At 43.3% G+C, this 17,857-nt stretch overlaps 1 protein-coding gene and 1 long non-coding RNA gene across 2 annotated transcripts in view; both read right to left on the bottom strand.

Moving 5' to 3' along the window:
• Positions 1-2,030: 2,030 nt before the first annotated feature.
• Positions 2,031-4,195, bottom strand: LOC137301643 (bcl-2-related protein A1-like). Its single transcript, XM_067971183.1, has 2 exons — positions 3,584-4,195; positions 2,031-2,366 (listed from the first exon to the last, which is right to left on the bottom strand). Exons 1-2 carry the CDS (start codon positions 4,004-4,006, stop codon positions 2,253-2,255), a joined length of 537 nt encoding a protein of 178 aa, XP_067827284.1. The 5' UTR covers positions 4,007-4,195; the 3' UTR covers positions 2,031-2,252.
• Positions 4,196-8,504: 4,309 nt separating this feature from the next.
• LOC137301912 (uncharacterized) overlaps positions 8,505-17,857 on the bottom strand; it is a 38,853-nt gene continuing 29,500 nt past the window's right edge. The window contains exon 2 of the long non-coding RNA XR_010958391.1: positions 8,505-10,839. This is a non-coding gene — a long non-coding RNA (uncharacterized lncRNA). The remainder of the gene's footprint in view (positions 10,840-17,857) is intronic.

Genomic DNA, 17,857 nt, shown 5'->3' with positions numbered 1-17,857 from the left:
GGACTGGCAACCAATAGCCAGTGGTGTTCCGCAGGGATCGGTGCTGGGTCCCCAACTCTTTACAATCTATATTAACGATTTGGAGGAGGGGACCGAGTGTAACATATCAAAGTTTGCAGATGATACAAAGATGGGAGGGAAAGTAGAGAGTGAGGAGGACATAAAAAACATGCAGGGGGATATAGACAGGCTGGGTGAGTGGGCGGAGATTTGGCAGATGCAATACAATATTGGAAAATGTGAGGTTATGCACTTTGGCAGGAAAAACCAGAGAGCAAGTTATTATCTTAATGGCAAGAGACTGGAAAGTACTGCAGTACAAAGGGATCTGGGGGTCCTAGTGCAAGAAAATCAAAAAGTTAGTATACAGGTGCAACAGGTGATCAAGAAGGCCAACGGAATGTTGGCATTTATTGCTAGGGGGTTAGAATATAAAAAACAGGGAGGTATTGCTGCAGTTATATAAGGTATTGGTGAGACCGCACCTGGAATACTGCATACAGTTTTGGTCTCCATACTTAAGAAAAGACATACTTGCTCTCGAGGCAGTACAAAGAAGGTTCACTCGGTTAATCCCGGGGATGAGGGGGCGGACGTATGAGGAGAGGGTGAGTAGATTGGGACTCTACTCATTGGAGTTCAGAAGAGTGAGAGGCGATCTTATTGAAACATATAAGATTGTGAAGGGGCTTGATTGGGTGGATGCGGTGAGGATGTTCCCAAGGATGGGTGAAACTAGAACTAGGGGGCATAATCTTAGAATAAGGGGCTGCTTCTTCAAAACTGAGATGAGGAGAAACTTCTTCACTCAGAGGGTGGTAGGTCTGTGGAATTTGCTGCCCCAGGAAGCTGTGGAAGCTACATCATTAAATAAATTCAAAGCAGAAATAGACAGTTTCCTAGAAGTAAAGGGAATTAGGGGTTACGGGGAGCGGGCAGGAAATTGGACATGAATTTAGATTTGAGGTTAGGATCAGATCAGCCATGATCTTATTGAATGGCGGAGCAGGCTCGAGGGGCCGATTGGCCTACTCCTGCTCCTATTTCTTATGTTCTTATGTTCACGTTGGTGCTGGATCAAGCATTATTAGCCCACCTTTGGTGCCCTGGCTTTGTTAATCTTACAGGGTTTTTATTGAGTAAATTTAAGCTTGATTTTGACGGTATTTAATTACTGATGGTGTAAAGATAGACAAAAATGTTAAAGGTACTCAAAAGATGCAGTTTTTTACAGATCTGCCTGGTCCAAAATGGCTGATCCCCATATTCCATCCATACGCAAAGTGCAATTTCAGAATGACTGTGTTTGCAACACAGAAAGTATAACCCAGGTTCTTTGTTTCAGTAAAGATCAAATCTCAACTACTAAATACTTAAGACTTTAATTGCAAAATGTTACTTAATTTTCAGTAGAGACAGACAAAACATTACTACACTTAATGCTGCACATGGGAATGCGACATTAAAGCAGTAATAAATTAGCTGGCATTGTCCTTATTGGGTGCTTTATAGTAGAAATTGTGCTCTGATTTTCTTTTTGTTTTTGCCATAATTAATTGCATTCAATGATGCAGAATTCCTTTTAGGTCATTGACTTTAAGATCCAGCTGCGGCTCAGTGCTGGCACTCTTGCCTTTGAGTTCGAAGGTTGTGGGTTCAAGTTCTGCTCCAGAAGCTGAAGCACAAAGTCTAAGCTGACACTCCAATGTAGTACTGAGGGAGTGCTGCACTGTCGGTAGGTGCTATCTTTCAGATGAGACATTAAACTGACAGTCCATCTATCCTTTTGTGGATGTAAAAGATCCCATGGCACTATTTCGAAGATGAGCAGTGGAGTTCCCCCTGACCAATATTTATCCCACAACCAACATCGCTAAAACAGATTATCTAGTCATTATCACATTTCTGTTTGTGGGATCTTGCTGTGCATCAATTGGCTGCTGCATTTCCTACATTACAACAGTGACTACACTTCAAAAGTACTTCATTGGCTGTAAAGTGCTTTGGGACAGATTGTGAAAGAAGCTAAATAAATGCAAGTCTTTCTTTTTTATTGAAGAATTTAGTTAAATACATTCTATTTACTATAATGTAAATCAGTGTTTACTGTGGTTCAACTTTTTACATGTTCTGGGATTCAACAGGCTTCACAAAAAAGCAATTAGAGCAAGTCCAGTACCAGGTTCACCCTTCAGGGCACAATGTTGACGGGTTGGCCTGGCTTCCGATGTGTAGTGTTCACTTCTTTGTTTTCAGTGCTGGTAAATCACAAAGGAAAATGCAGCAACAATCCCAGTGACAATGGCCATCTTTGCATAAGAAAATCGGGGGCTTTTCTGCCGGAAAAATTCCACAAACCCTTTTTCCTATAAAAAAAAACATAAATTTAATGAATAAATGCAGTACAGTTATGGATTCTACATATTTTCAGGACATTATTATATATACACAGTGGGGTCAGTTTTATAACTGAGTGCTCCTGGTGCAGTTTCACGTGATGGGAGTGCATGTTGGGAGTTTGGGCAAGGAGGTCAATGCACGCCCGATTCGCAGGCCGGGAATTTCCAAACATTACTTTATTGGATGGAAAATCATGTAGGCTGTGAATATTGTGTGTGACTTCCATGGCCATGTTCCCGATATCTGCTCCCGCTGGGTGTAGCTCTATGTCGGGAGCACTAAATTGTAAAAATTTTCCCCACTCATCATGTCTTGTGCACAATTGTGAATTGCTTCTCTACATTCAATGGTGAATGTGAACAGCACACAGTGACAGAGGCAACAAGAAATTACAATGTGCATACTGTATAATATGTTCTTAATTCCCTTATAATTCCATTTTGAACTAAAAAATAATCATTGAGGGAGATGTGTAAGGAAAAAGGGTAACTACGGGTAAGTACCATCACTGAGAGGTACCCACCGATATCCTGCGAGGCTCCAGTAATTTTCTGCTGTTCCTGTTTCCAGCACAGTGCCCTTTAAATAACTTGTAATAAGGGCAGTTAGTTGTGTGTTGCATCAACAGCACCATCGAGTGAAGGATCTGATCTGAAGTTGTCACATTTCTCTGCAGGAAGAGATGCTCAGGAAAACTGCAGCATCCCTGAGTTGGGAGGGGGGGAAGAATCATTTAAGTTACCGCTCCTGATCACTATTTAGTGACTCTTGCTGGACATGCAGATGTGTGGACCATCTGTTGAAGCCACAATCGCACACGTCTATTATGCCAAATGGTCAATTAGCCCGTCAACACTCACTATCAAGGAATCACTTGGCTGCTCGGGTGAGCTAGTGGAGGGTGCCCAGTGATGATAGAACCATACCCCAGTGAGGACCAAAAGGAGAAAGTTGGCAAGAGTTTTTTGCCCATTACCTTGGGCAATGTATGTTAGCTCTGTGCATGTGTTGGCTTAATTTGGTGCTGCCATATGACTGCACAGAGACTCATCACAAGCAGAGCAATGAAGGTCTGCACTGTGCACAGGTTGGTTCGTCCATAAATGTTCTTGCCTTGAAAAGAATTTAAATAAAAGTGACCTGACATGTTAGCTTTTGACTAAGTTTAAATAATATCTCTTACCCAGCCACCATTCTCCTTGATCCACGCAGCTTTGTGAGTCCATGTGTGGTGGGCCATGCATTGAGCTATGTCCTCAATCAGTTCTCCCTCTGGAATGCCTTTCCTTCTCAAGTGTCTGACTAACACGCCACAAAACGCGTACAAAGTCACAAGTCTGCCCCAGTTATCAGTCCCATCTGAGTAGATCTCCCTGGTTAGAATGGGGATCGCTCGCTTCGCCTCCTCTATCGAGCCCACGTTGAGATTGTTGATGAATAGCTCGAATTCCTGCTCGTGTGTCTGTAAGGAGGAACCAGTCCTGCGCAGAGTTTCAGCCACGCTGTCCGTTGCTGGTCCTGACTGGGATCCTTCCAGTGCAAACCCTAAATAATCCTTCGTTAAGAAGTAGAGGAATGCCTCGGAGTCTGGATTTTTATGGCCCATGATGCGTCCCAGTCCTTCGCGACCTTTTTGTTTAATCTGTGTAAAGCTTCGCACTTTATACAATTCATAATCGCGAGTTTCAGAAACCCCAGTGACCTCACCAAAACCGAAAGAGGAAGCATGCCTTCAATATACTGGAAATTTCCACCATGATACGCCTGTTCATGTCGTGCGACCGCCCACTTTGTTTTTGCAAAGCGTATTGTTGAAACTGAAGACGTATCTCCGGAATACCCCAAATCTCAGTCTGCACCACCTCAAATGGAAAGTGGAAATAGTTCTGCAGGAAACTTTCGCTCTCTAGGCCTGGTACAACAATGTTTTTCAAACTTTTTTCCCCTCACCCACTGGAGGAAAAACACTTATCCCAGGGACCCAAAACAATAATATTTTCTGACTAGAATTTTCATAAAATCACAATAAAGACTAATCATAATAAAGGAGTTCCTCAGGGCAGTGTCCTAGGCCCAACCATCTTCATCTGCTTCATCTGAGCAGGGAGAGAGAGGAAAGCGTAACAGGAAGGGACAGAAGGTATGGAGTAATAGGTAAAGTGTTAAAAAAGGAAAAAGCAGGAACTAAGCGTCACAAAACAGATTTGAAAGTTCTTTATCTGAATGCACGTAGCATTCGTAATAAAATGGACGAGTTAACGGCACAAATAACTACGTATGGGTATGATCTTGTGGCCATTACAGAAACATGGCTGCAGGGTGACAACGACTGGGAATTAAATATGCCAGGGTATTTAACAATCAGGAAGGACAGGCAGGAAGGAAGGGGAGGTGGGGTGGCTATGTTAATAAAGGAAGGAATCACTGTAATACAGAGAAATTATATTGGGACAAAGCATCAAGATAATGAAACAGTTTGGGTGGAGATAAGGAATAATAAGGGAAAAAAAACATTAGTGGGCGTAGTATATAGGCCTCCTAATAGTTGCAACTCTGCTGGAAGAAGTATTAATCAGGAGATAGTCGGGGCATGTAATAAGGGAACAGCCATAATTATGGGGGATTTTAATTATCATATTAACTGGACAAATCAAATTGGGCAGAGCAGCCTTGAGGACGAGTTCATTGAGTGCATCAGGGATGGATTTCTTGAGCAGTATGTAACTGATCCTACAAGGGGGCAGGCAACCTTGGACCTGGTCCTGTGTAATGAGTCAGGATTAATTAATAATGTCCTAGTTAAGGATCCCCTTGGAACGAGCGACCACAACATGGTTGAATTCCATATCCAATTAGAGGGTGAGAAGGTTGATTCTCAAACAGGCGTACTGAGCTTGAATAAAGGAGACTATGATGGTATGAGAGCGGAATTGATTAAAGTGGACTGGGAAAATAGATTAAAGGGTAAGACGGTACATGAGCAGTGGTGTTCATTTAGGGAGTTATTTTACAACTTTCAAAATAAATATATTCCACTGAGGAAAAAAGGGAGTAAAAGAAATGACAGCCACCCGTGGCTAAGTAAAGAAATCAAGGATAGTATCCGACTAAAAACAAGGACATATAAGGTAGCCAAACTTAGTGGGAGGATAGAAGATTGGGAATTCTTCAAAAGACAGCAAAAAGTAACTAAAGGATTGATTAAGAAAGGGAAGTTAGATTATGAAAAGAAATTAGCAAAAAATATAAAAACAGATAGCAAGAGTTTCTATAGTTATATAAAAAGAAAAAGGGTGGCTAAGGCAAACATAGGTCCCTTAGAGGATGAGACCGGGAAATTAATGGTGGGAAACATGGAGATGGCAAAAATGCTGAACAAATATTTTGTTTCAGTCTTTACAGTAGAGGACACTAAGAATATCCCAACACTGGACAAACAGGGGACTCTCGGGGGGGAGGAGCTAAATACGATTAAAATCACTCAAGAGATGGTACTCAGTAAAATAATGGGACTCAAGGCGGATAAATCCCCTGGACCTGATGGCTTCCATCCTAGGGTCTTGAGGGAAGTGGCAGTAGGGATTGTGGATGCTTTGGTGATAGTTTTCCAAAATTCCCTGGACTCAGGAGAGGTCCCGGCAGATTGGAAAACTGCTAATGTAACACCGTTATTTAAAAAGGGTAGTAGGCAGAAGGCTGGAAATTATAGGCCAGTTAGCTTAACATCTGTGGTGGGTAAAATTTTGGAGTCTATTATTAAGGAGACAGTAACGGAACATTTAGATAAGCATAATTTAATAGGACAAAGTCAGCATGGCTTTATGAAGGGGAAGTCATGTCTGACAAATTTGCTTGAGTTCTTCGAGGATATAACGTATAGGGTGGATAAAGGGGAACCAGTGGACGTAGTGTATTTAGACTTCCAGAAGGCATTCGACAAGGTGCCACATAAAAGATTATTACTTAAGATAAAAAATCACGGGATTGGGGGTAATATTCTGGCATGGGTGGAGGATTGGTTATCAAACAGGAAGCAGAGAGTTGGGATAAATGGTTCATTTTCGGACTGGCAACCAGTAACCAGTGGTGTTCCACAGGGGTCGGTGCTGGGTCCCCAACTCTTTACAATCTATATTAACGATTTGGAGGAGGGGACCGAGTGCAACATATCAAAATTTGCAGATGATACAAAGATTGGAGGGAAAGTAGAGAGTGAGGAGGACATAAAAAACCTGCAAGGGGATATAGACAGGCTGGGTGAGTGGGCGGAGATTTGGCAGATGCAATATAATATTGGAAAATGTGAGGTTATGCACTTTGGCAGGAAAAATCAGAGAGCAAGTTATTTTCTTAATGGCGAGAGACTGGAAAGTACTGCAGTACAAAGGGATCTGGGGGTCCTAGTGCAAGAAAATCAAAAAGTTGGTATGCAGGTGCAGCAGGTGATCAAGAAAGCCAACGGAATGTTGGCTTTTATTGCTAGGGGGATAGAATATAAAAACAAGGAGGTATTGCTGCAGTTATATAAGGTATTGGTGAGACCGCACCTGGAATACTGCATACAGTTTTGGTCTCCATACTTAAGAAAAGACATACTTGCTCTCGAGGCAGTACAAAGAAGGTTCACTCGGTTAATCCCGGGGATGAGGGGGCGGACATATGAGGAGAGGTTGAGTAGATTGGGACTCTAATCATTGGAGTTCAGAAGAATGAGAGGCGATCTTATTGAAACATATAAGATTGTGAAGGGTCTTGATCGGGTGGATGCAGTAAGGATGTTCCCAAAGATGGGTGAAACTAGAACTAGGGGGCATAATCTTAGAATAAGGGGCTGCTCTTTCAAAACTGAGATGAGGAGAAACTTCTTCACTCAGAGGGTGGTAGGTCTGTGGAATTTGCTGCCCCAGGAAGCTGTGGAAGCTACATCATTAGATAAATTTAAAACAGAAATAGACAGTTTCCTAGAAGTAAAGGGAATTAGGGGTTATGGGGAGCGGGCAGGAAATTGGACATGAAGCTGAGTTCGGATCGGTCAATGCCCTGTGGGTGGCGGAGAGGGCCCAGGGGCTATGTGGCCGGGTCCTGCTCCGACTTCTTGTGTTCTTTAGATTTGTGGTTGGGATCAGATCAGCCATGATCTTATTGAATGGCGGAGCAGGCTCGAGTGGCCGATTGGCCTACTCCTGCTCCAATTTCTTATGTTCTTATCAATGACCTTACCTCCATCAGAAGGTCAGAAATGGGGATGTTAACTGATGATTGCACAGTGTTCAGTTCCATTTGCAACCCCTCAGATAATGAAGCAGTCCGTGCCTGCATGCAGCAAGACCTGGACAACATCCAGGCTCGGGCTGATAAGTGGCAAGTAACATTCGCGCCAGACAAGTGCCAGGCAATGACCATCTCCAACAAGAGAGAGTCTAACCACCTCCCCTTGACATTCAACGGCATTACCATCGCCGAATCCCCCACCATCAACATCCTGGGGGTCACCATTGACCAGAAACTTAACTGGACCAGCCACATAAATACTGTGACTACAAGAGCAGGTCAGAGTGACTCACTTCCTGACTCCCCAAAGCCTTTCCACCATCTACAAGGCACAAGTCAGGAGTGTGATGGAATACTCTCCACTTGCCTGGATGAGTGCAGCTCCAACAACACTCAAGAAGCTTGACACCATCCAGAACAAAGCAGCCCGCTTGATTGGCACCCCATCCACCACCCTAAACATTCACTCCCTTCACCACAGGATGCACTGCAGCAACTCGCCAAGGCTTCTTCGACAGCACCCCAAACCCACGACCTCTACCACCTTGAAGGACAAGAGCAGCAGGCACATGGGAACAACACCACCTGCACGTTCCCCTCCAAGTCACACACCATCCCGACTTGGAAATATATCGTCGTTCCTTCATCGTCGCTGGGTCAAAATCCTGGAACTCCGTTCCTAACACCACTGTGGGAGAACCTTCACCACGCGGACTGCAGCGACTCAAGAGGGCGACTCACCACCACCTTCTCAAGGGCAATTAGGGATTGGCAATAAATGCTGGCCTCGCCCAGCGACGCCCACATCCCATGAACGAATAAAAAAAACATGGTAGCTTTAACCTCTTTACTTCAAGTAACAAGTAAAATTAGACATCGAAGTTACTTGAAAAACATTTTAAATACAATATAAATACAGTAAAGAAAATATCAGGTTGAGTTTCATTTACTTAATGTGATGGGTGGGTCTGTTGTTCATGATCTCATTCCAATCTGGATCACAGGATGAAAGCGCTACACGCAAATCAAGTGCGCTGTTGAGTCAGTTCCTTTATCTTGTTTTTAACCTTGTCAAAGTCGAAAATCCAAGTTTGCACATGTAGGTTGCTGTGAACGGCAGCAACAACAGAACACTGATCTATCTTAACAGGGGGTATTCTTTGAAAGCGCTGATCCAAAAAGATGACAAACCGAATGGCTTGCAGCGTGTTTCCAGTGTGCTATTACAGGTGAGTCGCACCAGCTCATTTTCCTGCTCAAGTTTAGCTTCATTATTGATTCAGGATTTTCAAAAGCAAAACCAACGCTTTTCTTTCAAATTTTCAAACCCCTCTGCAGGGAAGTAGCGACTAAAATGGTCAGACAGAGCAGCGAGATGGAACTGTGTGACACATTTCATTTCATTCCCTTTATCTTCATTGATGCTGTCCTCCTCAATGTGTCGTAACAATATTGGGAACATGGAATGGCTCGGGCGATTACTTTTCAGTCGTGCTTGCCACAGTTCTAATGACTTTTGGAATGTTTGTATCTCTTCACAATGTTGAAACAAATCATTGCCTTTTCCTTGTAACTTCAAATTCAGTTAGTTTAAAATTGAGAAAATGCCAGCCAGATATGACAATTTAATTAACCAACTGTCATTGTAAAACAAATTTGCCAAATTAGACTGTTTCTCTACCCAAAAAATGTGCATCTCTTTCCTGAGGTTGTACACCCTTGTAAGCATCCTGCCCCATGACAGCCATCGTAATTCAGTGTGAAACAGTAAATGAGTACGCTCCACTCCCATTTTGAACATAAAACTTCAAAAATCCTGCAGTTCAGTGAGCTTTCTTTAATGAAATTAACAATTTTCACTACTTCCTTCAGTACGGCCATAAGATCAGGGGAAATACCCTTGGACGCCAAAGCTTTGCGATGAATGAAACGGTGATTCCAAACAACATCATTCCCAGCTGCCTCAGGTATTCTTCTCACAACTCCACTATTTCTACCTGTCATATTTGCTGCACCATCACTTGTAACTCCTTTGCAATTAGCACAGTCCAATTTGTATTTTCCAACTACACAGTCATGCAGTGCTTCGAATATCTGTGCTCCTGTTGTATCTGTTGGTAAAGTTAGACCACACAGCAAACCTTCCATAACGTCATCTTGCCCGACATATCTCACATAAACTAACAGTGTTGCACAATTTGAAATATCAGTACTCTCGTCAAGTTGGATTGCAAAATCCCCGGCTGACTGTAACCGAGTAATAAGCTTGGCTTCTAAATGCTCTGCAATAGAACATATTCACCGAGACATTGTGTTATCACTGAGAGGAATGCTTCTCAATTTTTCAGCAGACTTCTCGTCGAAGATTGTGCGCACCATATCCAGAGATGCTGAAGAATAAGTTTTCTCTTTTTCCACACGGTATGCGACCAAATATGACGCCAGTTGTGCCTTATCATTCAGAGTAGCTGACCGATTAACAACTCGCGCTGATAACTTTAATTCCCGTTGCTTCCTTTGAAAATATTCAAAAGGGTTATCAACATGTCCCCCATGTTTTGGTTTCTAAATGTCTTTTTAATTTTGACAGTTTTAAAATCTCGTTTGCAAGCACCTCGCTACAAATAACACACTGGGGCTTTGGATCTTGGTTTGCCTTAGTACAATTGATGAAACCATATTTCGAAAAACCTCAAGTACCTCGTCCACGATTTGGTTTTCTTCTTAGTAGGTGGTTCAGACGAGGTCGACATGGCAGAAGTCCGTCATTACTTGAACTTTCTGTTGCAGACAATGTACATACACGTGTTTTTTCATTTTCAGATGTAGATGGGTTTGATAACTGTGTTTCCGAACTTCTTTTTCTTATTACAAGACAATCCATTTTTGAGGATTAAAGTTTGATGGTTAAGCCGCCCCCCCGACTCCTTTCCCCGTGATACCGGGCCTAAACCCCGCCTGGCACCACTCACCGTGGCTTTGGCGGTGAGGAAGAGCGCGTCCTGGTTGATACTCGACATGTCGGGGCAGCTCTTCATGGTGAGCTTGACGTGGGACTCGGCCTCGCTGGGAGTGCAGGCCCTCGTGCTGCTTAACCTCCGCCATCTTACCGAACCGGCACTTCGCAAACGACCACACTGGAGGGGGGGGTGGGGGGTGGTGGTAGGACTGAAAGAACAGAATAACACATGCTCACAGCTCACACCAACCCCTCCTGATAAAACATGTTTATGCAAATCATAATTTGAAAAGTTATAGGAGACTAATTTCATACCGTCTGCTGGAGTCCTGGAAAAGCAAAACTATTTTGAAACACTCTTTGTTCCCTCTTGCTGCTGGGAGAGATTTGGAGTCAACCATCAATGGGTCACTCCAAACCGGAGTTGGGGAGCGACCCAGTGATTAATGTTCTGCCACCCACCTGTACTTTGAAAACCACTGTCACAAAAGATCACTTGACCACCGAAATGTTCAAAATGTAGCTTCTGATTATTTCCGCCGCACCCCGATTTCGATATTATTTAGTATAAATTCTGCATTCACAGAAGATATATTCAAAAATAAATATTTTATATAGAAAGACTTGCATTTATATAGCACCTTTCAGGAACGCAGGAGGTCCCAAAGTGCTTTACAGCCAATGAAGTACTTTTTGAAGTGCAGTCACACGGCAACCAATTTATGGACAGCAAGATCCCACAAACAGCAATGTGATAATCATAGAATCATAGAATCATAGAAGTTACAACATGGAAACAGGCCCTTCGGCCCAACATGTCCATGTCGCCCAGTTTATACCACTAAGCTAGTCCCAATTGCCTGCACTTGGCCCATATCCCTCTATACCCATCTTACTCATGTAACTGTCCAAATGCTTTTTAAAAGACAAAATTGTACCCGCCTCTACTACTGCCTCTGGCAGCTCGTTCCAGACACTCACCACCCTTTGAGTGAAAAAATTGCCCCTCTGGACCCTTTTGTATCTCTCCCCTCTCACCTTAAATCTATGCCCCCTCGTTATAGACTCCCATACCTTTGGGAAAAGATTTTGACTATCTACCTTATCTATGCCCCTCATTATTTTATAGACTTCTATAAGATCACCCCTTAACCTCCTACTCTCCAGGGAAAAAAGTCCCAGTCTGTCTAACCTCTCCCTGTAAGTCAAACCATCAAGTCCCGGTAGCATCCTAGTAAATCTTTTCTGCACTCTTTCTAGTTTAATAATATCCTTTCTATAATAGGGTGACCAGAACTGTACACAGTACTCCAAGTGTGGCCTCACCAATGCCCTGTACAACTTCAACAAGACATCCCAACTCCTGCATTCAATGTTCTGACCAATGAAACCAAGCATGCTGAATGCCTTCTTCACCACTCTATCCACCTGTGACTCCACTTTCAAGGAGCTATGAACCTGTACTCCTAGATCTCTTTGTTCTATAACTCTCCCCAACGCCCTACCATTAACGGAGTAGGTCCTGGCCCGATTCGATCTACCAAAATGCATCACCTCACATTTATCTAAATTAAACTCCATCTGCCATTCATCGGCCCACTGGCCCAATTTATCAAGATCCCGTTGCAATCCTAGATAACCTTCTTCACTGTCCACAATGCCACCAATCTTGGTGTCATCTGCAAACTTACTAACCATGCCTCCTAAATTCTCATCCAAATCATTAATATAAATAACAAATAACAGCGGACCCAGCACCGATCCCTGAGACACACCGCTGGACACAGGCATCCAGTTTGAAAAACAACCCTCTACAACCACCCTCTGTCTTCTGTCGTCAAGCCAATTTTGTATCCAACCGATCATCTGTTTTAGTCATGTTAGTTGTGGGATAAATGTTGACCAGGACTGCTCGTCTTCCAAATAATGCCATGGGATCCTTTATGTACATCTGAGAGGGCAGACGGGGCCTCAGTTTACATCTCATCCAAAGGACAGCACCTCTGGCAGTGCGGAACTCCCTCAGTACTGCACTGGAGTGTCAGCCTGGGTTATGTGCTCATGCCCCTGGAATGGGACATGAACCCACAACCTTCTGACTCAGAGGTAAGAGTGCTACCCACTGAGCCATAGCTGTCACCTTTCCTATATGTACGATAGATATAAAACATATCTTACCACATGTTTCGATTTATTCTTTTCTCTTTAGGACTCTTCCCACCCTACTCTCTTAACAAGGAGGTGGTCAAATGACCTTCTACCAGGCCTTGCCCAATGCCAGTCTTGAGTTATTGTTGGGAAGCTCACGGTGGTGTGGAGTATGATGTGTCCACAATATTTTTTCTCCAAGTGGGAAGGTTTGCGTTCCATCATTATGAAGCCATATTTGAGAGTTAGTGCTTGGGCACCCTCCCATTCAGTGGCATGGCATGTTGAACCAACAATACAATGCTGTTGCCATACCACCCAAACTGACTTGTTTTTTAATGAGACCACAGCGGCAGCAAATATCATCAAGCTTCTCGCTGTTTTTCACCGCTTGTAATCAGCAAAAAATGGTCTCACTACAAGGGTGTGTTGTTTTATTTTATGTGGGATATGTGGTACAGTAAATGATTGTAAACAACAAAGGTGGCCACAGTTGTATTTAAATCTAAGAGGTGGTCCATTCTATTTATGCTGTGAAATGTCTACAAACCCCATTGCAGGTACCTGAACACAAAATCTAGGCCAGCACTCAAATGCTGCTTTGTCGCACGAAATGTCTGTTCGGATGGCACTTTATGAAGAAGAACATGGGAAATCTCACAGTGTCTTGTCTAATATTGACCCTTCGACCAACACCACCAAAACGGATTATCTGGTCATTTATCTCATTGCTGTTTGTAGGACTTTTGCTGTGCACAAATTGGCTTCCACATTTAGAAACATAGAAAATTTATGGCCCAGAAGGAGGCCATTCAGCCCATCGTGACTGTGCCGGTTGAAATAGAGCTATCCAGCCTAATCCCACTTTCCAGCACTTGTAGGTTACGGCAGTTCAAGTGTATATCCAAGTACTTTTTAAATGCGATGAGGGTTTCTGCCTCTACCACCCTTTCAGGCAGTGAGTTCCAGATCCCCACAACCCTCTGAGTGAAAAAACTTTTCCTCAGCTCCCCTCTAATCCTTCTACCAATTACTTTAAATCTATGCCCCCTGGTTATTGACCTGTCTGCTAAGGGAAATAGGTCCTTCCTATCCACTCTATCTAGGCCCCTCATAATTTTATATACCTCAATTAAAACTCCCCTCAGCCTCCTTTGTTCCAAAGGAAACAACCCCAGCCTATCCAATCTTTCCTCATAGCTAAAATTCTCCAGTCCTGGCAACATCCTCATAAATCTTGTCTGTACCCTCTCTAGTGCAATCACATCTTTCCTGTAATGTAGTGACCAGAACTGTACACAGTACTCAAGCTGTGGCCTAACTAGTGTTTTATACAGTTCTAGCATAACCTCCCTGCTCTTATATTCTATGCCTTGGCTAATAAAGGAAAGTATCCCCTATACCTTCTTAACCACCTTGTCTACCTGTCCTGCCACCTTCAGGGATCTGTGGACATGCATTCTAAGGTCCCTCTCTTCCTCTACACCTTTCAGTATCCTCCCATTTATTGTGTACTCCCTTGCCTTGTTTGACCTCCCCAAATGCATTATCTCACACTTCTCCAGATTGAATTCCATTTGCCACTTTTCTGCCCACCTGAGCAGTCCATTGATATCTTCCTGCAGTCCACAGCTTTCCTCCTCACTATCAACCACACGGACAATTTTTGTATCGTCTGCAAACTTCTTAATCATGCCCCCTATATTTAAGTCTAAATCATTGCTATATACCACAAAAAGCAAGGGACCTAGTACTGAGCCCTGCAGAACCCACTGGAAACAACCTTCCAGTCACAAAAACACCCGTCGACCATTACCCTTTGCTTCCTGCCACTGAGCCAATTTTGGATCTAATTGACCACTTTCCCTTGGATCCCATGGGTTTGTACTTTTTTGACCAGTCTGCCATGTGGGACCTTGTCAAAAGCCTTGCTAAAATCCATGTAGACTACATCAAATGCGTTACCCTCATCGACTCTCCTTGTTACCGCCTCAAAAAATTCAATCAAGTTAGTCAGAAACAACCTTCCCTTAACAAATCCATGATTGACTGTCCTTGATTAATCCGTGCCTTTATAAATGACGGTTTATACTGTCCCTCAGAATTGATTCCAGTAATTTGCCCATCACCGACGTTAGACTGACTGGCCTATAATTACTCGGTCTATCCCTTTTTCTCCCTTTTTAAACAACGGTACAATGTTAGCAGTCCTCCAATCCTCAGGCACCATGCCTGTAGTCAGGGAGGATCGGAAAATGATGGTCAGAGCCTCCGCTATTTCCTCCCTTGCTGCTTTTAACTTAAGAAATGTAATTTCTTTACATTACAACAGTGACTACTCTTAAAATAGCTCATTGGTTGTGAAACACTTTGGGATGCTCTAAGGACGTCAAAGACACTGTATAAACGCAAGTTTTTTTTCTTTCAAATATCAGCAAGAATGACCATTTCCAGTTTTCATTATCCATCACATATTGGTTTTCCCAATTGGTTCATGTATAAGTGAAGAATGTTTTAAGAAAAAGATTAATTGTATGAAAAAAAGAAATAAAGTGCTTAGGTACAAGAATATGATCATCTTTCAGGTTTTAAGTACTGAACTATTTATGGGATCGATGAAAAGGTCAGAACCCAAACACCTCCCACAGCATGAGACTCCCCGGCCCACTCACACTACATTCCCGTACAGAACCATTTACCGTAAGTAGGATTAAAATGTCACAAAATAAATGTTAAAATAAACGAGCCTGTGAAATGACTCAGCCTCATAATCCGGGCAAGCACGTTGCGGCTTTGAGAAGATGAGGCTGAGTGAAACCTGTGTCCTTCGGGTCGGTCGCAGACCAGTGCCCAGGACTAACAAGGTGCCAGAAATCGGACATTTCGTTGGTCAGTGATGCAAGAGGGGAGTCGGGTCCTTGACTTGCTGCGAGTATGTGTCCGGTAAAAGCCAGAAACCACAGGCACCTTTTCTAACTGGTGGCAGTTATTAAATATCTATCGGCTTGTAGCGTAGTCTCCCGGGGTTGTCGCGCTGGTTTGAAGCCGTGTTCCTGCTGTTTACTATGGAGCCACGGTGAGATGTTATTGCGGTCTCACCGAAGCAGTGTAAAAGGAAGGGAGACCCGACTTCGATGGTGTCTCCAGGCTAGCAATACAATTAACATTTTTACTAAAGCATCAAAGAAATTTATGGTGGGTATTTTGGTCGCTATAAAAAGGCTTTTTGTCTTCGTGAGTTAGAATCATAGAAAGGTTACAGCACGGAAGGAGGCCATTCGGCCCATCGAGTCCTTGCCGGCTCAGTGCAAGTGCTTTCCAGCTAGTCCCACTCACACATCTTATCCCGGTTGCCCTGCAAATTTTTGCTTTCAAGTACTTATTCAGTTCCCCTTTGAAGGCCATGAATGAATCTGCCTCCACCACCCCATCGGGCAGTGCATTCCAGATCCTAACCACTCGCTGCGTAAAAAAGTTTTTCCCCATGTCACGTTTGGTTCTTTTGCCAATCACCTTAAATCTAAGCACAATGGTTCTTGACCCTTCCGCCAATGGGAACAGTTTCTCTCTATCTACTCTGTCTAGACCCTCCATGATTTTGAATATCTCTATCAAATCTCCTCGCAAACTTCTTTGTTCCAAGGAGAACAACCCCAGCTTCTCCAGTCTATCCAAGTAACTAAAGTCCCTCATCCCTGGAATCATTCTAGTAAATCTCTTCTGCACCCTCTCTTAGGCCTTCATATCTTTCCTAAAGTGCGGTGCCCAGAACTGGATACAATACTCCAGTTGTGGCTCAACCAGTGTTTTATAAAGATTCATCATGACTTCCTTATTTTTGTACTCTATGCCTCTATTTATAAAGCCCAGGATCCCATATGCTTTTTTAACCGCTTTCTCAACCTGCCCTGCCACCTTCAACGATTTGTGCACATATACCCCCAGATCTCTCTTTTAGAGTTGTGCCCTCTAGTTTATATTGCCTCTCCTCGTTCTTGCTACCGAAATGTATCACTTCGCATTTTTCTGCGTTAAATTTCATCTGCCACGTGTCCGCCCATGCCATCAGCCTGTCTATATCCTCCTGAAGTTTATCACTATCCCCCTCACTGTTCACTACTCTTCCAAGTTTGTGTCATCTGCAAATTTGGGAATTGTGCCCTGTATACCCAAGTCTAGTCATTAATATATAATCAAGAAAAGCAGTCGTCCCAGCACCAACCCCTGGGGAACACCACTGTACACCTCCCTCCATTCCAAAAAACAACCGTTCACCACTACTCTCTGTTTCCTATCACTTAGCCAATTCTGTATCCATGTTGCCACTGCCCCCTTTATTCCATGGGCTGCAATTTTGATGACAAGCCTAGCATGTAGTACTTCATCAAATGCCTTTTGAAAGTCCATATACACCACATCAACTGCATTGCCCACATCTACCCTCTCTGTTACCTCATCAAAAAACTCTATCAAGTTAGTTAAACACGATTTGCCTTCAACAAATCCGTGCTGGCTTTCCCTAATCAATCCACGGTCGTCCAAGTGACTGTTAATTCTGTCCCGGATTATCGTTTCTAAAAGTTTCCCCACCACCGAGGTTAAACTGACTGGCCTATAGTTGCTGGGTTTATCCTTATACTTTTTTTGAACAAGGGTGTAACATTTGTAATACTGGCAACTCTGGCACCACCCCCATATCTACGGGTGTTTGGAAGATTAGAATCATAGAAAGGTCACAGCAGGGAAGGAGGCCATTCAGCCTATCGAGTCCATGCCAGCTCTTTGCAAGAGTAATCCAACTAGTCCCACTCCCCCGCCCTATCCCCATAGCTCTGCAAATTTTTTCATAAGACCATAAGAGATAGGAGCAGGAGTAGGCCATTCGGCCTCTCAAGCCTGCTCCGCCATTTAATGAGATCATAGCTGATCTGATTTTTACTTCAACTCCACTTTCCTGCCTTTTCCCCATATCCTTTGACACCCTTGCTGATCAAAAATTTGTCTAACTCAGTCTTGAATGTATTCAATGACTCAGCCTCCACAGCTTTTTGGGGTAAAGAAGTCCAAAGATTCATGACC

The sequence above is a fragment of the Heptranchias perlo genome, chromosome 34 (genome assembly GCF_035084215.1).
Source record: "Heptranchias perlo isolate sHepPer1 chromosome 34, sHepPer1.hap1, whole genome shotgun sequence".
Taxonomy (NCBI): Eukaryota; Metazoa; Chordata; class Chondrichthyes; order Hexanchiformes; family Hexanchidae; genus Heptranchias; species Heptranchias perlo.
Note: the sequence above shows the minus strand (reverse complement) of the source record. Positions and strands in the feature narration are given on the sequence as shown.